Source organism: Oncorhynchus tshawytscha, linkage group LG19 (assembly GCF_018296145.1).
Source record: "Oncorhynchus tshawytscha isolate Ot180627B linkage group LG19, Otsh_v2.0, whole genome shotgun sequence".
Taxonomy (NCBI): Eukaryota; Metazoa; Chordata; class Actinopteri; order Salmoniformes; family Salmonidae; genus Oncorhynchus; species Oncorhynchus tshawytscha.
This window is the reverse complement of record NC_056447.1, coordinates 22,102,040-22,129,286: the sequence shown is the minus strand read 5'-3', so window position 1 is coordinate 22,129,286 and position 27,247 is coordinate 22,102,040. Positions and strand designations below refer to the sequence as shown.

General features: G+C 42.2%; 1 protein-coding gene across 3 annotated transcripts in view; it reads right to left on the bottom strand.

Moving 5' to 3' along the window:
* The window catches only part of LOC112218466 (NEDD4-like E3 ubiquitin-protein ligase WWP2), a 51,085-nt gene that overhangs the window by 10,870 nt on the left and 12,968 nt on the right, over positions 1 to 27,247 (bottom strand). For 2 of the 3 annotated variants that reach the window (XM_042301475.1, XM_042301476.1), the window contains exons 6-11: positions 23,666 to 23,756; positions 22,352 to 22,497; positions 21,942 to 22,164; positions 21,736 to 21,825; positions 20,116 to 20,290; positions 2,736 to 2,793 (exon numbers count right to left, since the gene is read on the bottom strand). In XM_042301475.1, coding sequence (XP_042157409.1) covers positions 2,736 to 2,793; positions 20,116 to 20,290; positions 21,736 to 21,825; positions 21,942 to 22,164; positions 22,352 to 22,497; positions 23,666 to 23,756 — 783 coding nt within the window. The remainder of the gene's footprint in view (positions 1 to 2,735; positions 2,794 to 20,115; positions 20,291 to 21,735; positions 21,826 to 21,941; positions 22,165 to 22,351; positions 22,498 to 23,665; positions 23,757 to 27,247) is intronic. The other variant, XM_024379287.2, reaches the window with a different exon arrangement.

Sequence of the window (27,247 nt, the reverse complement as noted above, 5' to 3'; positions counted from 1 at the left end):
AGAGAATAACATGGCTACGTGGAAGAGAATAACATGGCTACATGGAAGAGAATAACATGGCTACATGGAAGAGAATAACATGGCTACATGGAAGAGAATAACATGGCTACATGGAAGAGAATAACATGGCTACATGGAAGAGAATAACATGGCTACATGGAAGAGAATAACATGGCTACATGGAAGATAATAACATGACTACATGGAAACAATGACTACATGGAAGATAATAACATGGTTACATGGAAGATAATAACATGGCTACATGGAAAATAATAACATAACTACATGGAAGATAATATAACATGACTACGTGGAAGATAATAACATGGCTAAATGGAAACAATGACTACGTGGAAGATATTAACATGGCTACCTGGAAGATAATAACATGGCTACGTGGATGATGATAACATGGCTACGCGGATTATGATAACATGGCTACGCGGAATATAATAACATGGCTACGCGGAATATAATAACATGGCTACGCGGAAGAGAATAACATGGCTACGCGGAAGAGAATAACATGGCTACATGGAAAATGATGAAGCATACGCGGAATATAATAACATGGCGTGGAAGATAATAACATGGCTACGTGGAAGATAATAACATGGCTACGTGGAAGATAATAACATGGCTACGTGGAAGAGAATAACATGGCTACGCGGAAGAGAATAACATGGCTACGCGGAAGAGAATAACATGGCTACGCGGAAGAGAATAACATGGCTACGCGGAAGAGAATAACATGGCTACGCGGAAGAGAATAACATGGCTACGCGGAAGAGAATAACATGGCTACGCGGAAGAGAATAACATGGCTACGCGGAAGAGAATAACATGGCTACATGGAAACAATGACTACGTGGAAGATAATAACATGGCTACGTGGAAGATAATAACATGGCTACGTGGAAGATAATAACATGGCTACGTGGAAGATAATAACATGGCTACGTGGAAGATAATAACATGGCTACGTGGAAGATAATAACATGGCTACGTGGAAGATAATAACATGGCTACGTGGAAGATAATAACATGGCTACGTGGAAGATAATAACATGGCTACGTGGAAGATAATAACATGGCTACGTGGAAGATAATAACATGGCTACGTGGAAGATAATAACATGGCTACATGGAAGATAATAACATGGCTACATGGAAGATAATAACATGGCTACATGGAAGATAATAACATGGCTACATGGAAGATAATAACTTGACTACATGGAAACAATGACTACATGGAAGATAATAACATGGCTACATGGAAGATAATAACATGGCTACATGGAAGATAATAACATGACTACATGGAAACAATGACTACATGGAAGATAATAACATGGCTACATGGAAGATAATAACATGGCTACGTGGAAGATAATAACATGGCTACATGGAAGATAATAACATGGCTACATGGAAGATAATAACATGGCTACATGGAAAATAATAACATGGCTAAATGGAAGATAATAACATGGCAACCATGTCAACTTCCTCCACCAAGAATGTGTGTTGGGTGCGTTGATATCTTCAACTTTGTGCATCCCTGTGCTGCTTCTGTCCCGACCCGCTGATTTTGTGACCATAGTTGGTGCCCCCTCCACCCCCACCACTCTCTCTCTGACATCTTGTTCTCATTAGCAGATGTGTGTGGAGGGCGCAGGAACAGTAGTGCTCACGCTGCAACTCTTACTAGGCTGCTAATTTCCCCCCTCTCCTTCACTTAACCCCCTCTATTCCACTAGCCCTCCTTTATTTGACTGTTCCCGCGCTTGGTCAAGTCTTTCTCTCCTTTCTTTTTCCTGTTTCTTTCAATACATCCCCTCTTCAACGCCCCAAAGAAAGAAGGCATTTACAGATGACACAGAAATGCATGAAAGGAAATTCATCCAAATTAAAGTCCAATGTATAATTGAGGCTTTTGCTTGGGATGCCGCAACATGTTGAAAACACATCATGGTTAGAAAATATGAGTGTGCACGTGGGTGAGCGCGACTGTAAGTATGTGAAAATGTGAGGTGGAGAGAAAAAATGCCAATGACCATTAATTCTGAGTGATGGAGTTTGTGTGTACACCCTGTATAAATGTGTTGGTGGGAATGTTGGTCGAATATGCGCTTTTGAGAATATGAATGAATATACGAACACATGAGAACAGAGCACCATAGGAATATACGAGTAGAGCACAAAACGGCCATACAAGTATAACAACCAATTCCTCGAGATTACACTTGAACCAACAACTAATCAATAATATAAGGGAAAAGACTGAAATCCACAACAACAATTCAATCAAATCATATTTTGTTGACCAATGACTAATTGGAAGATGAGTTTGGCTGAATGTAAGAATAAAATTATCTTCTGTATGAGCTTATTTGATTAAGGACAAGGCTGTATATCACAATGTTTACAAGATACCAAACAATAGATGTGGGCCAACAGTGCTGTGTGTCTGTGTGAGAGTGTACGCGTGAGAAAAACACACAAACCAGCTCTCCCCCCTCAACACAAAAACAAAGTCCTGTGCCCTTGAAAGCCTCAGAACCCACTCTCATAACAACCAGTGCAGGTGTCGATGCCCCTCTTCAGCATCACTGGACTCAATAGCATCTCCATTTACTCATCAGTCTGGTCTCATGTCCTGGGACCACTGATTACTAATAGTCTTAGTGTGGTGAGAAGATATAGGTGTACGTGGAGGGAACACTTACCCCATCCTGGAGGGAGCGCGCCGAGAGGGTCATTTTCCACAGCAGGAACACCAGACGACTGAGGGAGAGAGAGAGAGAGAGAGAATACGTTTCCAATTAGGACACTTTCCACCTTCTTCCACCTTTGTCTTCTTCTCACACTCGCTTCATGGCAGCGGCTCTGTGTGAAATTCTTCTGTCCGTCCACACAACTCCCAACTCAGTTCTCACACTGGTGTGAGGTAGAAAAAAACTAAACATACAGGGGGGAAAGAAAGAATGCAGCAAATGCCTCAAAAAGCACACAGTTTAACAGCCTGAGTCTGGTGGAGCAGGAGCAGGCAGAGGGGTACCCCAGAGAGGGGTACCCCAGAAGGCTGAGGTGGCCTCTCTCATGCAGCTGGAACAGGAGACTGACAGAAAGGCTCAGACGCAGCTCGTATGCCTTCCAAAAACGACACGCTCAGGATAGAAAAAACATGCTGTTCCAATGAGCTCACTGGCTGGCTTCAAGCCCCACCCTGTCTCCTGCCCCCCTGGCACCCCTCCCTACCCCACCCATCTGCAGAGGTCCTCCTCTTCTAGATGTGCTGTGAAAGTAAGCAGGGAGGCGCGAAGTCTGAGCCAACTTAGAGAACATTCATCCATTTTCCAGACTGCCCACCCCCTCATGACAAAAGCACCTTTATTCACCCAGCCCTGGAACCAGTGTGGTTTATTCAGCCTGTGCATACAGAGAAAGAGAGTGTGTGTGTGTGCATGTGGCACTGTATGGAAAATGTGTATAGCAAATACTAATTGAATGAGAATGACCTTGTGTTTGAATACGTGTGTGTGTGTACATTTGCCTCCAAGTATAAATTTAATTTTTAAGATGTTAGTTAGTGCCCATACTGTTGGATTCATGACTATGAGAGTTGTAGTTGTGGATGAAAAATTCCAGAGCAAATCTAATTCATTCATTCTCCTCACCTCAGAAGGTCTTCAATTTCTTCCTATAATGAAACAAAACGTACCTCACAGCAGCCCATGTGTCACTGAACACACAACTTCACCCAGCATTTCCCCAGAATATTCATACTGTGCCCATTCATGAGAATTAACTAGGGCCGGGACGGCAAGGAAACAAAACATGAAGCGTATTTAACTTCTTTAGGAAAACAGCACTAATGGTGGAAACAAACATCATTATGTTGCAGAGTATATGTGAGCGGAGATGGCGCGGAAAGAGGAGCGGCACAAGGAGTGGATCGTGCCAAATTTGATTGGAGCGCGGAGCGAGTTTCCCCAATGGCTGGAGAGTCGGCCTTCTCGCCCGCTCCAGCATGCATTTGCAGTCTACTTGTGTGCTGCTTAGTGCTGGGCGATTAGTTATTTTTGAGGTTGATTCGGTTTCGGTTAGATTATTTATTTATTTATTTAATTATTATTTTATTTTATTTCTCTGATTTCAGTTTAAATTATTTGGGTTGAATACACAGAATAAAACAATTAATCAAAGTCCCATGATGGTAGTGACTGCCCATTAATGCTTATCAATTATTAACCATGTATTCACATTAGTCTAACAAAATATTTTGGTTGTTTTGTATATTACATTTGTTTCATCTGATAACTTTATAATTTAATTCCAAGTCATAATCTCATCTCTATAGAGCTGCTGCTGACAAAATCACTATATTGTAGTTCTTCAAAGTAAATAAGGCATACTTTTCATACTTTTATGCCTGCTGAATACCAACTATCAATCACTTAGATCATGTATTTTCAAGTAGATACCTAGCGAAGCAACTGGTGCTCTCTATATCCCCCCACGATCAGGCATTCTTCTGCCTCTTCTGTAGCAGGTGTAAAAGAAACACAGGACTAGTAGATGTGCAATGGATTATGGTCATTGCAGTTAATTACCACGTTCAATACACTAAACTATGGAGATTATTGGCCTCTTGTAAACTACAACTACAGTGCATTTGGAAAGTATTCAGACCTAGACTTTTTCCACATTTTATTACGTTACAGCCTTATTCTAAAATGGATTAAATAAAATAACGTCAACCTACACTCAATACCATAACATTTTTTGCAAATTAACTAAAAAAAAATGTAACACTGAAATACCTTATTTACATAAGTATTCAGACCCTCTGCTATGAGACTCGAAGTTGAGTTCAGGTGCATCCTGTTTCCACTGATCATCCTTGAGATGTTTCTACAACTTGATTGGAGTCCACCTGAGGTAAATTCAATTGATTGGACATGATTTGGAAAGGCACACACCTGTCTATATAAGGGCCTACAGTTGACAGTGCCTGTCAGAGCCAAAACCGAGCTCCGAGACAGGATTGTGTAAAAAAAAATGTCTGCAGCTTTGAAAGTCCCCAAGAACACAATGGTCTCCATCATTCTCAAATGGAAGAAGTTTGGAACCACCAAGACTCTTCCTAGAGCTGGCTGCCCGGCCAAACTGAGCAATCGGGGGAGAAGGGCCTTGGGTCAGGGTGGTGACCAAGAACCCGATGGTCACTCTGACAGAGCTCCAGAGTTCCTCTGTGGAGATGGGAGAACCTTCCAGAAGGAGAACATCCTCTGCAGCACACCACCAAATCAGGCATTTATGGTAGAATGGCCAGATGGAAGCCACTCCTCAGTAAAAGGCACATTACCTCACGCTTGGAGTTTGCCAAAATGCACTTAAAAGGACTGTCAGAACATGAGAAACAAGATTCTCTGGTCTGATGAAACCAAGATTGAACTCTTTGACCTGAATACCAAGTGTCACATCTGGAGGAAACCTGGCACCATCCCTACGGTGAAGCATGGTGGCAGCATCATGCTGTGGGGATATTTTTTAGTGGCAGGGACTGGGAGACTAGTCAGGATTGAGGGAAAGATGAAGAGCAAAGTACAGAGATATCCTTGATGAAAACCTGCTCCAGAGTGATCAGGAACTCAGATTGGGGAGAAGGTTCACCTTCCAACAGGACAACGACCCTAAGCACACAGCCAAGACAACACAGGAGCGACTTTGAACCCGATCGAACATCTCCGGAGAGACCTGAAATAAGCTGTGTAGCGACGCTCCCCATCCAACCTGACAGAGCTTGAGAGGATCTGCAGAGAAGAATGGGAGAAACTCCTCAAATACAGGTCTGCCGAGCTTGTAGCGTCATACCCAATAAGACTTGAGGCTGTATTCGCTGCCAAAGGTGCTTCAACAAAGTACTGAGTAAAAGGGTCTGAATACTTATGTAAATGTGATATTTCTGGTTTTTATTTGTAATACATTTGGTAAAATTCTTTAAAAAAAACAGTTTTTGCTTTGCCATTATGGGGTAATGTGTTGATTGATGGGGAGGGGCAATTTAATCCATTTTAGAATAAGGCTGTAACGTAACAAAATGTGGAAAACGTCAAGGGGTCTGAATACTTTCCGAATGCACTGTACCTACTACATTGCACAGTTCAGGATCGATCTGATTTATCTAGCGCTGTGAAACTGTGCAACGTGCACTCTGAGTTCACAATGCAAAATTGATTTCAACGTTGATCAATTAGTTGTTTTAAAAAAAACATTTTGGTTAATCGCTCAGCACTAGTGCTGCTATAGCCTCTTGCTTTAGCTACTGTCATGGAGTTTGCTATATATTTTCAGAAAGAAACTGATAAAACACAGGTGCAAAAATCAAGGTGACTTACAAAGATGAGGAGGACCAAGAGTAAGAGAGGGAGTGCTGGGATGTAGTGTCTATGACTAAAATAATCATTGTGGAACCTGAAAAGACATGTATCCCAAAAGCATGATGGTGTACTACGTGCACATGCTAACAGAAGGGAACGAGGTAGGTGGCTAGCTAAGTGTGTCACGGTAGCAAAGTATTTATTAACAAAAAATCAGATCTCTTAAAAGTTTAGTTCATTTTCATTTTATTATCTATACAATAGGCTATCATTGATATTGGCCCAATAGGCCTGACATTTTACCTAATTTCAAGGAGCTTTCTGTTTTTATTGGGTTACTAGCCTAAAAACCTTGAAACCTACCTATATAAAAAATATTTTAAAAACAACTCCGCATCCCTGCCCATCCTGGCCCGACGGGTGTTTAGCATCCCCAGTGGCTCTGCAAGCGCATAGAGGGTATTCTCCGCTACTGGACTGCTCTTCAGGCACCGTCACATGAGCCTGAAGCCACAGACTCTGGCCAAACTTGTGTTTCTAAAAGTGAATTAAAAAAAGCACTGTAGCCTAATAAAAGGCACTTTTCATTTCATTTAGGGGTGATTTTTATTTAACTTGAAATAAAAGGCTAATAACATGTTACAAAAAGGTATTATTTAGACTGTCTTAATATAGCCTTCTCCTGGTCAACTTAGTTTTTATATGCTGTTTAATACGACATGTAGCCCTTTTGAAATGATGACCGCTTCTTACAGTCACCTTGTCATGTTGTTTATTCAAATACCAAAATGGTTTCGATACCAAATGGTCGGTCCAGGTAGTCACAAAAATAGATGGGTGTTGGTTAAATGGTGATTTTAAATGAATGGAGTGAATTTGGAGCGGCAGTTTATCCCTCTGCACAACTCCGTGAGCGATGAGCTGGATTTCTGACAGCTCAACTCACATACTCTGTTATGTTGTCATCCCATCTACAGTCACATTTATTTATTTTTCAAGCTATAGCACACACTATTTTATATACAGTAGGTTTTTAAAGGACCAAAGACCAAAAACATGGTCTGCTTCATGTTTTCATTTTTTTTTACTGGTAACATCACAGCCCTAGAATTCATCATGGAAACTTTAAGAACGTAAGGAATAAGATGGTAAAGAGGGCGAAGGAAGAAGAGGACGCATATGGGGTTAAAGGGGAATGTGTGTATTCACTCAATCAACAGCCAATATATGTATGAGACCCACCCTTCTGTGTTTGTGACAACAAAAAAAGAAGACAAGAATGAAATGAAGACATTATCTCCTATGCCCTGATAATTCAGTTCCTAACCAGTTCTAAGAGGGATAGAAAGAGCTAGAGAGGGAAAGAAGGAGGAAAAGACAGGGAAAACAAGAGCGGGGTCCTAAGAAATTGGTATAATAAAGTGAAAGCGCTAAAACACAAAATATGGCGATGGAGTGGTAAGTAGGTCATTTGAGTTGAGATAATATTTGTGATAAATGCACGCAAATAGCAAGACTCCTGCTATCCTACTTCAGGATCAGAGAATTGCATAAAAAAAAGGGGCAGTTATGAATGACTGAGTGGGAAAAGTCACATAGACCTACACTGCACTCTGGCATACATTCCCATGGAATAAATGTTGTGGATCTTAATGTTTTTCCTCATAATCCTGGACTATCGGACCACTATTTTATTACGTTTGCAATTGCAACAAATAATCTGCTCAGACCCCAACCAAGGAACATCAAAAGTCGTGCTATAAATTCAGACAACACAAAGATTCCTTGATGTCCTTCCAGATTCCCTCTGTCTACCCAAGGTAGAGGACAAAAGAGGACAAAAATCAGTTAACCACCTAACTGAGGAACTCAATTTAACCTTGCGCAATACCCTAGATGCAGTTGCACCCCTAAAAACGAAAAACATTTCTCATAAGAAACTAGCTCCCTGGTACACAGAAAATACCCGAGCTCTGAAGCAAGCTTCCAGAAAATTGGAACGGAAATGGCGCCACACCAAACTGGAAGTCTTCCGACTAGCTTGGAAAGACAGTACCGTGCAGTACCGTAGAGCCCTTACTTCTGCTCGATCATCCTATTTTTCTAACTTAATTGAGGAAAATAAGAACAATCTGAAATTCCTTTTTGATACTGTCGCAAAGCTAACTAAAAAGCAGCATTCCCCAAGAGAGGATGACTTTCACTTTAGCAGTGATAAATTCATGAACTTCTTTGAGGAAAAGATCATGATTATTAGAAAGCAAATTACGGACTCCTCTTTAAATCTGCGTATTCCTTCAAAGCTCAGTTGTCCTGAGTCTGCACAACTCTCCCAGGACCTAGGATCAAGAGAGACGCTCAAGTGTTTTAGTACTATATCTCGACACAATGATGAAAATAATCATGGCCTCTAAACCTTCAAGCTGCATACTGGATCCTATTCCAACTAAACTACTGAAAGAGCTGCTTCCTGTGCTTGGCCCTCCTATGTTGAACATAATAAACGGCTCTCTATCCACCGGATGTGTACCAAACTCACTAAAAGTGGCAGTAATAAAGTCTCTCTTGAAAAAGCCAAACCTTGACCCAGAAAATATAAAAAACTATCAGCCTATATCGAATCTTCCATTCCTCTCAAAATTTTTAGAAAAGGCTGTTGCGCAGCAACTTACTGCCTTCCTGAAGACAAACAATGTATACGAAATGCTTCAGTCTGCTTTTAGACCACATTCATAGCACTGAGACGGCACTTGTGAAGGTGGTAAATGACATTTTAATGGCATCGGACCGAGGCTCTGCATCTGTCCTCGTGCTCCTAGACCTTAGTGCTGCTTTTGATACCATCGATCACCACATTCTTTTGGAGAGATTGGAAACCCAAATTGGTCTACACGGACAAGTTCTGGCCTGGTTTAGATCTTATCTGTCGGAAAGATATCAGTTTGTCTCTGTGAATGGTTTGTCCTCTGACAAATCAACTGTAAATTTCGGTGTTCCTCAAGGTTCCGTTTTGGGACCACTATTGTTTTCACTATATATTTTACCTCTTGGGGATGTTATTCGAAAACATAATGTTAACTTTCACTGCTATGCGGATGACACACAGCTGTACATTTCAATGAAACATGGTGAAGCCCCAAAATTGCCCTTGCTAGAAGCATGTGTTTCAGACATAAGGAAGTGGATGGCTGCAAACTTTCTACTTTTAAACTCGGACAAAACAGAGATGCTTGTTCTAGGTCCCAAGAAACAAAGAGATCTTCTGTTGAATCTGACAATTAATCTTAATGGTTGTACAGTCGTCTCAAATAAAACTGTGAAGGACCTCGGCGTTACTCTGGACCCTGATCTCTCTTTTGAAGAACATATCAAGACCATTTCAAGGACAGCTTTTTTCCATCTACGTAACATTGCAAAAATCTGAAACTTTCTGTCCAAAAATGCAGAAAAATTAATCCATGCTTTTGTCACTTCTAGGTTAGACTACTGCAATGCTCTACTTTCCGGCTACCCGGATAAAGCACTAAATAAACTTCAGTTGGTGCTAAATACGGCTGCTAGAATCCTGACTAGAACCAAAAAATTTGATCATATTACTCCAGTGCTAGCCTCCCTACACTGGCTTCCTGTCAAAGCAAGGGCTGATTTCAAGGTTTTACTGCTAACCTACAAAGCATTACATGGGCTTGCTCCTACCTATCTCTCTGATTTGGTCCTGCCGTACATACCTACACGTACGCTACGGTCACAAGACGCAGGCCTCCTAATTGTCCCTAGAATTTCTAAGCAAACAGCTGGAGGCAGGGCTTTCTCCTATAGGGCTCCATTTTTATGGAACGGTCTGCCTACCCATGTCAGAGACGCAAACTCGGTCTCAACCTTTAAGTCCTTACTGAAGACTTATCTCTTCAGTGGGTCATATGATTGAGTGTAGTCTGGCCCAGGAGTGGGAAGGTGAACGGAAAGGCTCTGGAGCAACGAACCACCCTTGCTGTCTCTGCCTGGCTGGTTCTCCTCTTCCCACTGGGATTCTCTGCCTCTAACCCTATTACAGGGGCTGAGTCACTGGCTTACTGGGGCTCTCTCATGCCGTCCCTGGAGGGGGTGCGTCACCTGAGTGGGTTGATTCACTGATGTGGTCATCCTGTCTGGGTTGGCGACCCCCCTTGGGTTGTGCCATAGCGGAGATCTTTGTGGGCTATACTCAGCCTTGTCTCAGGATGGTAAGTTGGTGGTTGAAGATATCCCTCTAGTGGTGTGGGGGCTGTGCTTTGGCAAAGTGGGTGGGGTTATATCCTTCCTGTTTGGTCCTGTCTGGGGGTGTCCTCGGATGGGGCCACAGTGTCTCCTGACCCCTCCTGTCTCAGCCTCCAGTATTTATGCTGCAGTAGTTAATGTGTCGGGGGGCTAGGGTCAGTTTTTTTATATCTGGAGTACCTCTCCTGTCCTATTCGGTGTCCTGTGTGAATCTAAGTGTGCGTTCTCTAATTCTCTCTTTCTCTCTCTCTCTCGGAGGACCTGAGCCCTATGACCATGCCTCAGGACTACCTGACATGATGACTCCTTGCTGTCCCCAGTCCACCTGGCCGTGCTGCTGCTCCAGTTTCAACTGTTCTGCCTTATTATTATTATTCGACCATGCTGGTCATTTATGAACATTTGAACATCTTGGCCATGTTCTGTTATAATCTCCACCCGGCACAGCCAGAAGAGGACTGGCCACCCCACATAGCCTGGTTCCTCTCTAGGTTTCTTCCTAGGTTTTGGCCTTTCTAGGGAGTTTTTCCTAGCCACCGTGCTACTACACCTGCATTGCTTGCCGTTTGGGGTTTTAGGCTGGGTTTCTGTACAGCACTTTGAGATATCAGCTGATGTACGAAGGGCTATATAAATAAATTTGATTTGATTTGATTTGATTAGTGCCTCTCTGATTTAGTAACTAATGTTAGCACTATTAAAGATAGTTCACCCAAATGGTGCGAAACAAAGCGGAGTGATAGGAGGAGGACCCATAATACGATAGAGTGACAAAAATACCAAAACTTGCTTTAACCAGGTTGTATAACAATGAGGTATCTTAGAAAGGTGTACAATAATGTCTTAAGTAGGTAGTCAAGTACTGAGACAATGGTCCAGTTCCAGTGGTGTTACTGCATGTGTCCTTCTGTTAGTGAGAATGGACAGAGCAAATAAGAAGCAGGAGGGAGAAAAGGGGGGATTTGGGAGGAGCCGGAAACAGCAGTTAATGACTCCGAGACTGCTCTCTCGGGAGTTCCTAATCAGCTGCAATTACTGGCCAAATGCATACTCACACAAAACCCCAGTGTGTATGTGTTACTTATTCTACAGTGCCTTCAGAAAGTATTCATACCCCTTTTCCACATTTTGTTGTGTTACAGCCTGAATCGAAAATGGATTAAATAGATTATTTCCCTCACCCATACACACAATACCCCATAATGACAAAGTGAAAACATGTTTTTAGAAAATATAGCTAATTTATTGAAAATTATATAAATAGGTATTCACACTCCTGAGTCAATACATGTTAGAATCACCTTTGGCAGGGATTTCAGCTGTCTTTCTGTGTCTCTAAGATCTTTACACACCAGGATTGTACAATATTTGTACATTATTCCATTTAAAATTCTTCAAGCTCTGTCAAGTTGGTTGTTGATCATTGCTAGATAGCCATTTTCAAGTCTTGCCATAGATTCTTTTCATGTCGATTGAAGTCAAAACTGTAATTAGGCCACTCAGGGACCTTCAATGTTGTCTTAGTAAGCAACTCTAGTGTACTTGGCCTTGTGTGTTTAGGTTGGACAATAAAGGTGAATGTATCTCCTAGTGTATGTTTATAAAGCAGACCGAACCAGTGTTTTTCCCTCTAGGATTTTGCCAGTGCTTAACTCTATTCAGTTTCTTTTTTATCCCAAAAAAATCTACCTAGTCCTTGCCGATGACAAGCATACCCATAACTTGATGCAGCCACCACCATGCTTGAAAAGTGGTACTCAGTGATGTGTTGTGTAGGATTTGCCCCAAACATAACGCTTTGTATTCAGGGCATAAAGTACATTTCTTTGCCACATTTTTTACAGTTTTACTTTAGTGCCTTACTACAAACAGGATGCATGTTTTGGAAAAGTTGTATTCTATCATTTAGGTTAGTATTGTGGTGTAAATCAAATGTTGTTGATCCATCCTCAGTTTTCTTATCACAGCCATTAAACTCTGTTTTAAAGTCACCATTGGCCTCATGGTGAAGTTTCCTTTCTCTCGAGCAACTGAGTTAGGAAGGACATCTGTATTTTGTAGTGACTGGGTGTATTGATACACCATCCAAAGTCTAAATAATAACTTCACCATGATCAAAGGAATATTCAATGTCATTTTCTTTTTTTTTTACCCATCTACCAATAGGTGCCTTTCTTTGCGAGGCATTAGAAAACCTCCCTGGTCTTTGTGGCTGAATCTGTGCTCAAAATTCACTCATTGACTGAGGGACCTAATTGTATGTACGGGGTAGAGACGAGGTAGTCATAAAAAAAACATGTTAAACACTGTTATTGAACACAGAGTCCATGCAACTTATGATGTGACTTGTTACGTACATGTAAATTGACTAAAGACATTGGAACTTTTCATTTTTAATTCATTTGAAAACATTTCTAAAAAAAACATTATTCCACTTTGTAATGATGGGGTATTGTGTGTAGGCCAGTAACACAATATCTATTTAATCCATTTTAAAATTCAGGCTGTGACAGAACATTTTGAAAAAGTCACAGGGTGTGAATACTTTCTATATGCCCTGGGGTGTATTGTGTGCTGTGTCACAATTGTGTGTGTTTTTGCTTAACAAAACTGTGTGTGTATGTGTGCGCAACTGTGTGTGCTCACACAGCTGTAAGGTTGGAGTCAACCCCCAGGACGGAGGGGTGGTGTATGTTACCTCCCCAAGCTCCACTCACTTTCACACAGACCGGCCTAAAAATAACCAAACCATCAACAGAGGAGGCATTCCGAAACAGAACACGACTATCAGCACCAGTGTTTTCTCTGGTAATTGTAGTAGGGGGGGGTTTGTAGATAAACTGAAAAGGCTGGCTCTGGTGACTAGCGTCGGTGAAACGTTTACTTAAGGGCCCTTCCCAACAATGCAGAGAAAAATAGAAAGATAATACCAGGAGGAATAAACACACAATGAGTAATAATAACTTGGCTATATACACGGGGTACCAGTACCGAGTTGATGTGCAGGGTTATGAAGTAATTGAGGTAGATACAGTATGTACATATAGGTAGAGGGTACAGTGACAGGATAGATAATAAGCAGTAGAAGCAGTGCATGTGATGAGCCAAAGGAGTTGGTGCAAAGGGGCGTCAGTACTGATAGTCCGGGTAGCTATTTGGCTAACTACTTATGGCTTGGGGGTACAAACTGTTCCGGGTCCTGTTAGTTCCACACTTTCTGCATCGTTACCACTTGCCGTGAGGTAGCAGAGAGAACAGTCTATGACTTGGGTGGCTGGAGTCTTTGAACATTTTTAGGGCCTTCCTCTGACACCACCTGGTATAGAGGTCCAGTACGGCAGGGAGCTACAGGCACTGCCCTCTGTAGCGCCATGCCATACCAAGCGGTGATGCAGCCAGCCAAGATGCTCTCAATGGTGCAGCTGTATTTTTTTGAGGGACCAAATCTTTTCTGCCTCCTGAGGGGGAAGAGTCGTTGTCGTGCCTTCACAACTGCAGTGTTTTTTTCTGCACAGAAAGGTCTTGTGAGGGCCGCATATGTCCAAACAGTATGTAAATAAATATAAAACACACACATACGCACACACAAAAGTTTGTGGTCACATAGAAATGTCCTTGTTTTTGAAAGAAAAGCTCAATTTTTTGTCCATTAAAATAGCATAAAATTGATCAGAAATAGACATTGTTAATGTTGTAAATGAATATTGTAGCAGGAAAGGATGATTCTTTCTACACTGCATATCTGATGAATTTTATTTTAAAATGGGACAAAAAAAATAGCTTTTCTTTCAAAAACATTTCTAAGTGACCCCAAACTTTTGAACGGTTGTGCATATATACATATATATATATGCATATATATATATATATATATGCACAACCGTTATAAAAACTATATATATATATATATACACACACATTCGAAAGTTTTAAAACACCTACTCATTCAAGGGTTTTTCATGACAGTTCATCATCACTCTAAGGTCAGTCAATCCGGAACATTTCAAGAACTTTGAAAGTTTCTGTAAGTTCAGTCGCAAAAATCATCAAGCGCTATGATGAAACTGGCTCTCACCAGGACCGCCACAGGAAAGGAAGACCCGGAGTTCATTAGAGTTACCAGCCTCAGACATTGCAGCCCAAATAAATGCTTTACAGAGTTCACGTAACAGACAAAAACAAATCTCAACTATTCAGAGGAGACTGTGTGAATCAGGCCTTCATGGTCGAAATGCTGCAAAGAAACCACTACTAAAAGGACACCAATAAAAAGAAGAGACTTGCTTGGGCCAAGAAACACAAGCAATGAACATTAGACCAGTGGAAATTTGTCCTTTAGTCTGGAGTCCAAATTGGACATTTTTGGTTCCAAACGCCGTTTCTTTGTGAGACGCAGTGTAGGTGAACGGATGATGTCCACATGTGTGGATTTCCCACCGTAAAGCACGGAGGAGGTGTTGTTATGGTGTTTTGCCGGTGACACTGTCAGTGATTTATTTAGAATTCAAGGCACACTTAACCAGCATGGCTACCACAGCATTCTGCAGCGATACGCCATCCCATCTGGTTTGCGCTTAGTGGGACTATAATTTGTTTTTCAACAGGACAATGACCCAACTCACCTCCAGGCTGTGTAAGAGCTATTTTACCAAGGAGGAGAGTGATGGAGTGCTGCATAAGAGGACCTGGCCTCCACAATCCCCCGACCTCAACTCAAATTGAGATGGTTTGGGATGAGTCGGACCACAGAGTGAAGGAAAAGCAGCCAGCAAGTGCTCAGCATTTAGTGGGAACTCCTTCAAGACTGTTGGGAAAGCATTCCAGGTGAAGCTGGTTAAGAGAATGCGTGTGCAAAGCAGTCATCAAGGCAAAGGGTGGCTATTTGAAGAATCTGAAATCTAAAATATATTTTGATATGTTTAACACTTTTTTGGTTACTAAATGATTCCATGTGTTATTTCATAGCTTTGATGTCTTCACTATTATTCTACAATGAAGAAATTAAGAAAAAAATTCAGAAAAACCCTTGAATGAGTAGGATTTTTAAGCTTCGAGACAACTGTGATTTGTGTATGCGTGCCATTCAGAGGGTGAATGGGCAAGACAAAAGATTGAATTGCCTTTGAACGGTTTATTGTAGCAGGTGCAAGGTGCATCAGTTTGTGTCAAGAACTGCAACACTGCTGTGTTTTACATGCTGAACAGTTTCCCGTGTGAATAAATAATGGTCCACCACACATAGGACATCCAGCCAACTTGACAACTGTGGGAAGAATTGGAGTCAGAATCGGCTAGCATCCCTGTGGAACACTTGACACCTTGGAGAGTTCATGTCCCAACGAAATGAGACTGCTCTGAGGGTAAAAGGTGGTAACGCAACTCGATATTAGGAAGGTGTTCTTAATATTTTGTAGACTGTATTTATACTCACAGTTCATTAGGTACACCACCATGTTCACGAAAATGGTTCGCTCCTACAGAAAGTGAGTCACGTGGCTGTGGCTTGCTATATAAAAAGGCATCCAGTTACTGCTCGATTGAACATTAGAATCGGAAAAACAAGCGACCTACGTGACTTTGAGCGTGGTATGTTTGTCAGTGCCAGGCGCGCCGGTTCTAGTATCTCAGAAACGGTTGGCCTCCGGTTGGCTTTTCACATGCGACAGTGTCTATGGTTTACCAAGAATGATGCGACAAACAAAAAACATCCAGTCAGCGGCAGTCCTGTGGGCGAAAACAGCTCATTGATGAGAGGTCAAAAGAGAATTGTGCAAGCTAACAGGCGAGCCACAAACAGGCAAATAACGGCATCTCGGAAGGCACAACTCGTCAGTCCTTGTCACGAATGGGCTATTGTAGCAGAGGACCACACCGGGTCCTCTCTTCCAGCAGCTAAAAACAAGAAGAAGCGGCTCCAGTGGGCATGCAGTCACCAACACTTGACAATTGAGGAATGGAAAAACATTGCCTGGTCCGACGAATCCCAGTTCCTGTTGCGTCATGCTGATGGCAGAGTCCGGATTTGGAATAAGCAGCATGAGTCCATGGCCCCGTCCCTGCCTGGTGTCTATGGTTCAGGCTGCTGGTGGTGTAATGGTGTGGAGAATGTTTTCCTGGCACACGTTAGGTCCCTTGATATCAATTGAGCAAGGTTTCCATGCCCTGAAGAATTCAAGCTGTTCTGAAACCAAAGCGGGTTCTGACCTGGTACTAGATGGGTGTACCTAATAATATCTCTTTTTTTCTTTAAAAAAAATTTGGGATGGAAAACCTTTCAGTGTAATCTTAAACCAGATTAAGTAAGTAGAAAAGATAACATACCTATATATTTTTTTGTAAGATCATCTTTGAGAACTAACTATTATCAAAATCAAAAAAGGTAGACAGTCAGGGAGAATCTAACATCCTACAAAATGACACATTCAGGAGTAATGTTTTGTTTTGTTACTCAGATAGCATAAGCCATGTCAAAATGTGTAGAATTGCAGCATATTAGCTTTAAAACATTTTGTCACTGCGGCCAACAGGAGGGCCTCTAAATTGTGGGCTATTGGTCACGCCACACACACCACCTAAGCTCCATTTGGATTTTTTTTTTTAAACCTGTGACTGTATTGGTGTGTGTTGGACAATGTTAATTCCTAAGGGATGTTGACGCCAAGGAACTCGAAGCTCTCGACCCACTCCACTACAGCCATGTGGATGTGGATGGGGGCATGCTTGGCCCTCCTTTTCCTGTAGTCCACGATCAGCTCCTTTGTCTTATTGACGTTGAGGGAAAGGTTGTTGCCAGGTCACTGACCTCCTCCCTATAGGCTGTCTCATTGTCGTCGATGATCAAGCCTACCACCGTCGTGTCATCAGTAAACTTAATGATGGTGTTAGCGTCGTGGGTGAACAGGGAGTACAGGGGACTAAGCACACACCCGAGGGGCTCAGCCTTGCAGACAAAATGTGTAGAATTGCAAGAAGTATATAATATTTGTGGGAAAATCACCTGATTAACTTTTTAGGTATATCTGAGTTGACCTATTTGCTTATGGTTTTGCCTACACCTAGCAACTTGTTTTTTAAATTATATGAGCAAAATACATTACACTTTATTTGGAACGGCAAGCCAGACAAAATGGAATGGGCCTATTTATATAATGAATATGAATTGGGAGGGCAGAAATGATTAACTATTAAAGCATTAGACCTCTCACTAAAGGCTTCAGTCAAACAAAAGTTCCACTTAAATCCGAAATGGTTCTCCAGCAGATTAGTAAGAATGTCTCACCCCATGTTCAAGAATGGCCTTTTTCTTGTTATCCAGATTACAACCTCTCACTTTCAGTTATTTGAAAATGAAATAATCTCCAAAATATGGCTATTTTTAAAACAAGTTATAGAAAGTTGGTTGCAATTTCAGTTTAATCCACCAGAAGAGACAGAACAAACCAATATTATGGTTAAACTGAAAGTCATTTATTTTAAAAAATATATAAATATAAAATATATAATATTTATGGGAAAACATGTTTAAAAAACTGTATAATTTTAGTGAATGATATCATAAATAGGGCTGGTGGAGTTATGTTACACATGCAGCTAACAAAAGTATATGGAAATATCTGCTCTACCCAAAATTACAACCAACTAATTGCAGCATTACCGCAAAAGAGGCAAGTGGAAGGGGGAGAAAGTAAGAAACCTGTCTGTCGGCCCAGCTTTAAAGACCTAAATTGGTTCAAGAAAATTGTGATAAATAATAAAAGTATACCAGTTTCATTTATGGACCAAACAATGTACAGCTGTGCCATATAGATTGCGAAATAGTTGGGAAGAGATTTTCGATGTACCAATTCCATGGCACATGGTTTATGAACTGACACACAAAATGATGCTGGATACAAACCTTAAGAGTTTTTCAATTTAAATTATTTTACAAAATTCTTGCACCCAATAGAATGTTATATATATGGGGGTTACAACCATACCAGCTCTGCAGATTTTGCTGCGAAGAGACAGAATCAATAGATCACTTGTTTTGGTACTGTCCATATGTAGCTTTTTTTTTTGTTGCAGGTTCAGGAATGGTTAAAGAATTTAAACATTTACCTGGAGCTAATTCAGCAAATAGCACTGCTGGGTGATTTAAAAAGTAATTGTCAAACGATCAATAATATAATATTACTTTAAAAATATATATATATATTTTTTACAATCCCTAGAAACTATGAGAATAGAAAGGTTCAGAAGTTTTGTGAAATATCACAGCACAGTTGAAAAATATATGGCAAATAGAAATCAAAACTGGATGGTCTTCAGAGATAGATGGGAGGAGTTGAGGGTAGCTGAAGGATGGGACTAAAAACAAACATAAATACAACTATTGTAAAATATACTTTGCCTGTAAAATGTATACAGTATATATATAAGATGGAAGTAGAAGCTTAAGTGTTGTTGTCCATTAGTTTTCTTCAATTAAGAGAGGGGTGGTAGGGTTAGGCAAATATAATAAAGGAACATTATATACATTTAAAAAATGTATATACTGTATATATATTTACCAAAAAAATGGGGGGTTGGAAATGATGCTGACAATTACATTGAAACCACAATCAATCTGCAATGTTAAAGCTGATCTACCCACTAAATATTTTTTAAGTATATTATACTTTGCTCGGAACCTTGAAAGGAGCCTCGTGAAACTGCTCTAAGCCACTGGTTGATACTTGACTAGGGGAGGAGTGAGGGCTGGGGAAGAAGGGTGAGACTTGACTAGGGGAGGAGTGAGGGCTGAGGAGGAAGGGTGAGACTTGACTAGGTGAGGGGTGAGGTCTGAGGAACAGGAATGATGAAGTTCCTAATATTTATTCTGAACCAGTGATTGTCATGCTGGCTCTCTGGGTCTCTCTCGAGGACGGTGCATTGTGTTTTGCACGCAGGCAGGTTTGGCTGCCACAGTGGCACAAAGAGATAAATTATCTTTAGATGGCCTATCTACTGACTAAAAGTGAATGTGCATTGTCTGGTAGAAGAACTATGATGTAAAAAAAATAACTTTACTGAAAAACTATTAAAACAAATAATACAACATATGTTTTTTTTTGGATCATTGTGCAGCGGAAACACTGATCAGAAGCAGACATGCTATCCAGTTCTCAGAGACCCATTGTTACTCAGAATACATGAGGAGGTGGATGTTATTTTGAAAGAGACTCAGAACTGTGCTTGTCGAGCAGCCTGGGTGGGAGCAGGCAGGTTTTAATAGAACCCAATGACAGTGAGGCTCATTTCAGTAATTGTTTGTACCATGGAACGCCCATTTCAGATTCATTATTTTTATCTCAACGAACGCCCTTTTGTACCCTTGCGTTTTACCAAGAACGCTCTGCTGAGGGGAAGCTTTCAGAGGGCCACACCTAAAGGGACTAAAGAGGAAGTTCAGACAGTACAGTATTTCATGTTGAGTTTGAGTTACCTGGTAGAGGAACCTCTGGCTGAACTGGTGCATGGCCCCCTGGAGCTGGCTGCGTTGGGACTGCCACTGCTCATAGTTTCGGACTGATTCTTCCGTGGGCCGCTGCCATGTGGTGGTTCTGGTGTTGTGGTCCACATAGTAGAACCTGCCTCGCTGGTCCACACGCTTCTCCCAACTGGAGAGGGACAGACACAGAGAGAGAGGAGTGAGACTCATACCAATGTACAGACAGGACAGACAAGACAGACAGGACAGACAGACATGGACACAGACAAGGCTGGATATGCAAACACAAGATTAAGATATGCATTATCCCACAGACACACACATAAAAACAACACATGAGCGCATTTCCAGCAAAGTGCAGCAGTGTTTTTTCAAGTGTGGAGGCTGCTGTTGCTATTCTCATAGCTCTGACTCAACCAGAACAGAATTTGGAAGAGAAAACAGCAAAGAGTTCCATTTGCTAACACACACACCGCTCAGAACTCAAAAAGGAGAAATTCCTCAAAAAATAGCTTTGAGAGCTACAACATAAAATCCCTCCCTGTTCCCTGTGCTGCTGTTCCCTGTGCTGCTGTTCCCCTGAGAGAACAGGTCCTCTACAGAGCAGTACTATGGCTCCCCTATCCTTTTTACGGTTACCGTCATTTTATTTTCATAACCATCGGTTACCAGGGTAAATGATAATTGTGCCAGCCTCTATCCTACAGAGGAGTACTATGGCTCGTACTATATCAAACAGAGCAGTACTACAGCTCCCATACAGTCTGTCCTTAGAGGGGGAACCTGAGAGCAGTTAAACCCAACACTGCTAGAGAAGAGCTCAGCCCAAGGCCCATTAATGCAGCCCCGCACCACACGCCTTTCATCTGAGCTGCACTACGATGGGCTGCAGTGGCATGCTAACTCAGACTAGATACGCAGCCAAAGAACTAAGCACCAAACCCTGCAGCTGTAAACAGAGCCAGCCCTGCCTCCAAGAGGCAAGACGCTAATGGAGCCTCAGGATGGGCTCAGCGTAGCGCTGCATACATCTGCTCCTTCTAAGAAAGGACTTTTGTTTTCCGGCCCGTTCCCTCCAGTGGAAAAAGTGAGATGGGGTGGGAGTGACCTTTCCCTCAAACACAGTGGAAGCAAAAATCAATAAATAATCACAGAAATAAAAAGGCAATAAAAGGCTTGGCTCTGGTAACCCCAAAAGAGAGAGCTGGGTTTCCGCAGCACACAGTGAGAAACACCACTGGACTCAAATAATCAGTGCCGGTGATTCAAAGCCTGTTAAAGAGATGAGAGATCACTAATGTATGGATGCCCAAACACATAAAACACACACTTAAAGACCTGACACGCATATACTGTAAGTAAAGGACACCTCTACTTGGATAGTATAGTCTAAGTTGGGGATTCTGCCACTCCCTGCTGGGCCCACTTTACAGGGAATGTTCACGGCAACATCTCCCCTCCACAGAGAGACATTCCCATCATGCACTGGGCTGGCTAACTGTGGTCACTTTTCTGATGGTAGGAGGAGGAGAGGTCGATGTGTGTAGGCCAGGGGTGGGCAGTAATCTTGACTCAAGGGCCACACTGGGATTTCAACATTTTCCACCGACTGACCCAGGTGGAAGAGGTCTCTCCCAGGTGGTGGTCTTTGTGTTGTGGTCCACGTAGTACACCCTGCCATGGGGCAGGATTCGCTGCTCCCAGCTGACAGAGAGAGACAGCGAGACAGAGAAGACATATTAGGTCATGTCTAGTTACAGGTGAGGAAAGAGAGATTGAACGTAACCCCAATCATCTGTCACACAAACGCAAAATCTTACCCGTTCGGTAGTGATTCTGGAAGAGGCTCTGTAGCAGTGGATGGGTTGCTGCCGGCAGGGGGTGCCTCTGTAGGAGGGGGGAGGACTGTGCTGTCTGGCCCAGGAGAGGGGCTGCTGCTGCTGGGGGCTGGGGACAGGACCGACGGGGAGGAGGGTGGGGGTGTATGTGGAGCCAGACCACTCCGGCCATTCTCCAGCCCGTTGGCAGTCAGCTCAACTTTACCTGTGAGGTGGGTCGTTAAAGGAGTTGATTGATCCACACCGGAACAAAAAGCTACATATCATAATGATTAAAACACTTTGTATTTAGTATGGAAGTTCACAACTGATTTATGAAACTGTTCCAATTCTAGTGTCAAGTGAATGGAGAGTGACAGAAAAATGGTTTCTTGTCTCCAAGGTTATCGTACCTGCACTCCCAGGGCTGCTGTGGGAGTTCTTGGCCGAGCGGAGGTGACCAGAAGCCCCAGGACTCTGGTCCTCACTCAGCTCTCCGTTAGTCAGAGAGCCCCCCGGGGAACCCCCTCGCGAACCCCCTGCAGAGTGTCTGTGAGTCCTGACCAGAACGCAGACAGAAACAGGAGAGGGGTCAGGATCACTCACAACACACAAAATGACCCTTGAACTCTCAACTCACACTGTGTGACAATGAACAGAATATGAATGTGATGTAAACCAAAGCTACTTATGTAAATGCGCATTTCTACTGTAAAAGATATAGAATTGGTTTGCAGTTGATTCTTTGGAGTGCTGCTTAGGAATGATGCAAACGACCAAGAAAATGTTAAAAAGCAGCCCAGCACAGCTCACACACAACAAGGCGCCGGGACACACATGCACAAAGAGGAGTCAGTGTGAGCTCCTTCTCCTCTCAAAATATACTAATCTTCCTGAAGCTAAATTCAGCTTTTCTTTCATACAATGAAAACATGTCGGTTTTTACCCCCCAGACATTGGAATTCTGACTACAAAATTTGATTACAAAAAAAATTGCAATGGAAACTTTATTAGAAAGCTTCTGAAACTGTCTTTGCAGAAAATAAAAAAAATTCACCAACTACCTATACTAAAAGAGGGACAGAGGAACAGCCGTTTGGAAAAGGACAGGAGAAAATATTCACTTTGAGCACCCGACACTGGGGCATGGTTCTCATCATGGATAATGCAGAAGCAACAAAAGAACACGACATAGAAAACTCTGCACTCCTGTCTCTTCCTTCCTCCATCTACACCACCCTTTCTACTGCTCCCCTCTTTAGGGGGCAGATGGATGGAGCCGTTGAATGCGGGTTCGAGAAAAAAAGAAGGTCCAGAGCAGTGCCCTCTAATGTTTTCAGGGAAATACCATAAAATACAATCTGTGCTTTGTAGTAGAGCAGACTATTGACTAACACGTGGGCACGCTCCCTATCTGAACCTTATCATTGACTTGATTAGGGCATCTCTGTGTTGGATCACTACACTGACCATTACCCTCAAAGAAGTATATTTGTGTTTTAAGTTAGACTTCTGAGAGTTTGTGTGTGTGAGTGAGTGAGTGCATGTGTGTATGTGTGAGAGGGTAGAGAAACAGTGAGTCTCTGTACATCTAAGTTGTGAAATGAATCTATATGACCATGTGTGTGAAAGTGTTTGTTCATACAGTATGTACTCTGTAGGGGTATGAATACAACAAAGTATAAATAGTATAGAGGTCAATTAAAATGTGTATGTTTGCTGCTCACCTGCCGTGGGGGCCGCTGGCTGTACTGGGGGTTTCCTCACTCTGGGTCCTGCGTAGGTTTTGTCTGTCCGACTGCAGCATCTCTGTACAAACAGGACAGACAAAGGACACACCATCGATATATCAAACTTCATAATATACCATCCAATATCTAAAGAGGAAATCACACCAGATCAAAATTCCAGAACCCCCCGGGTCATGAAACGACTGTTACTGTTTCACAGAGACACATTTCCACTGCTATAGAATGTGGTCATGAAACGACTGTTACTGTTTCACAGAGACACATTTCCACTGCTATAGAATGTGGTCATGAAACAACTGTTACTGTTTCACAGAGACATTTCCACTGCTATCGAATGTGGTCTGTGACTATGAGTCTATATGTCCATTCCTCCCCTGACTGAAACCCCAGCCATATAACATGCTTTTCATTATAAAAACAGGGACACTCATAAGGAGTGGGGCACGGGCGGCAGTAACTGCCACACGGGCGGCAGCCAAGAAAAAAAATACAGTCTAACACCGGCTCCTGAAGCTCGACAGCTTCAATACTTTGTGTTTACAGATAACTCAGATCCTACCTTAACATGTAATCATTGAGAAAAACAAGCCTGTGTGTCTGTCCAGGTATTGCTACTGTTTCACCCATCTGAAAAGGCCTTGTGAGAGGCCATATCGGTCTATTTGGGGAGAAACCATAGTGTCATAATGCTCTGAATGCATCATCCAATAATAACAGAGCTCGTCTAGTCTAGCTGTTGTCCGCATATACCGCTTGAGAGACATGTGACATACACTACATGGACAAAAGTATGTGGACACCTGCTGGCCGAACATCTCATTCCAAAATCATGGGCATGAGTTGGACCCCCCTTTTGCTGCTATAATAGCCTCCACCCTTCTGGGAAAACTTTCCACTAGATGTTGGAACATTGCTGCAGGGACTTGCTTCCATTCAGCCACAACAGCATTAGTGAGGTCGGACACTAATGTTTGGCGATTAGGCCTGGCTCGTAGTCAGCATTCCAATTCATCCCAAAGGTCTTCGATCGGGTTGAGGTCAGGGCGCTGTGAAGGCCAGTCAAGTTCTTCCACACTGAAATCGACAAACCATTTCTGAATGGACCTCTCTTTATGCATGGGGGCATTGTCATGCTGAAACAGGAAAGGGCCTTCTCCAAACTGTGGAAACAAAGTTGGAAGCACAGAATAGTCTAGAATGTCATGTATGCTGTAGCGTTAAGATTTCCCTTCACTGGAACTAAGGGCCCTAGCCTGAACCATGAAAAACAGCCCCAAACCATTATAACGCCTCCACCAAACTTTACAGTTGGCACTACGCATTCGGGCAGGTAGCGTTCTTTTGGCATCCGCCAAACCCAGATTCGTCCGTCTGACTGCCAGATGGTGAAGCTTGATTCATCACTCCAGAGAACTCGTTTCCACTGCTCCAGATTCCAATGGCGGCGAGCTTTACACCACTCCAGCCGACACTTGGCATTGCGCATGGTGATCTTAGGCTTGTGTGCGGCTGCTCGTCCATGGAAACCCATTTCATGAAGCTCCCGATGAACAATGATTGTGCTGACGTTGCTTCCAGAGGCAGTTTGGAACTTGGTAGTGAGGGTTGCAACGGAGGACAGATGATTTTTATGCGCTTCAGCAGGCGTCGGTCCCATTCTGTGAGCTTGTGTGGCCTACCACGTCACGGCTGAACCATTGAAGCTCCTAGACGTTTACAATTCACAATAACAGCACTTATAGTTGACCGGGGCAGCTCTAGCAGGGCATTAATTTGGCAAATCGACTTGTTGGAAAGGTGGCATCCTATGACAGTGCCACATTGAAAGTCACAGAGCTCTTCAGTAAGGCCATTCTACTGCCAATGTTTGTCTATGGAGATTGCATGGCTGTATGCGCAATTTTATACCTGTCAGCAAAGGGTGTGGCTGAAATAGCCGAATCCGCTCATTTGAAGGGGTGTCCACATACATACTTTTGTATATGTAGTGTGTTTGTTTGTGTTGCCTTAGCTAACTTTCCGGAGACGGAGGAAAAGTAAGTTGGAATGTGGTTAAAGGGTCGACCATCTGCTGGTGAATACTGCTTATTGAAATTCTCGCAAAAGTCAATGTTTCAACTAATTGAGCCAAAGCCTCTTGGATTTCATGTGCTCCCCTAAAAAACAATCCTCAGCAGCCAGCCTCCCCACCAACTCCAATAAAGTTTATTTTGTTTGCTGTTTGGCATTGGCAATATTTCCATTTCACAGCTCACAATTATTCTGAACATATATACTCTGATGATGTTGTGTGCGCACTGGACACAAGAGTGCATGTGTGTGTGTGTGTGTATATATTTTTTTTAACCTTTATTTAACCAGGCAAGTCAGTTAAAACTTATTTGGGATAGGGGGACAGCATTTTCACTTTTGAATGAAAAGCGTGCCCAGAGTGAACTGCCTCCTACTCAGTCCCAGATGCTAATATATGCATATTATTAGTAGTATTAGATATAAAACACTCTGAAATTTCTAAAACTGTTTGAATGATGTCTGTGAGTATAACAGAACTCATATGGCAGGCAAAAATCTGAGAAAAAATCCAAACAGGATGTGGGAAATCTGAGGTTTGTAGTTTTTGAACTCATCTCTATCGAATACACAGTGGGATACGGGTTATTTTGCACTTCCTAAGGCTTCCACTAGATGTCAACCGTCTTTAGAACTTTGTTTCAGGCTTCTCATGTGAAGGGGGGCCGGATGCGAGCTGTTTGACTAAGGGGTCTGCCTGCAGCCTTGTTCTCAGTCACGCGCTTTCACATGAGAGCGACCTGCGTTCCATGGCTTTTCTACAGACAATGGAATTCTCCGGTTGGAACATTATTGAACTTTTATGAAAAGAACATCCTAAAGATTGATTCTATACTTAGTTTGAGAAGTTTCTTCGACCTGTAATATAACTTTTTGAAAGTTTCGTCTGACTGGACCAGATCGCGCTTTTGGATTTGTTTACCAAACGCCCTAACAAAAGAAGCTATTGGACATAAATGATGGACATTATCAAACAAAACAAGCATTTATTGTGGAACTACGATTCCTGTGAGTGCATTCTGATGAAGATCATCAAAAGGTAAGTGAATATTTATAATGCCATTTATGAATCATGTTGACTACCCAACATGGCGGATATTTCTCTGGCTGGTTTGGGCTCTGAGCGCAGTTCTCAGATTACGCTTTTTCCATCAAGTTTTTAAAAAATCTGACGCAGCAGTTGCATTAAGGAGAAGCGTATCTAAAGTTCCATGCATAACACTTTATCAACATTTGCAATGAGCATTTCTGTGAATGCATGTGGCTCTCTGCAATATCACTGCATGTTTTGGAACTACTGAATGTAACACGCCAATGTAAAATGCGATTTTTGGATATAAATATGAACTTTACCGAACAGAACATACATGTATTGTGTAACATGATGTCCTATGAGTGTCATCTGATGAAGATCATCAAAGGTTAGTGATTAATTTTATCTCTATTTGTGCATTTTGTGACTCCTCTCTTTGGCTGGAAAAATGGCTG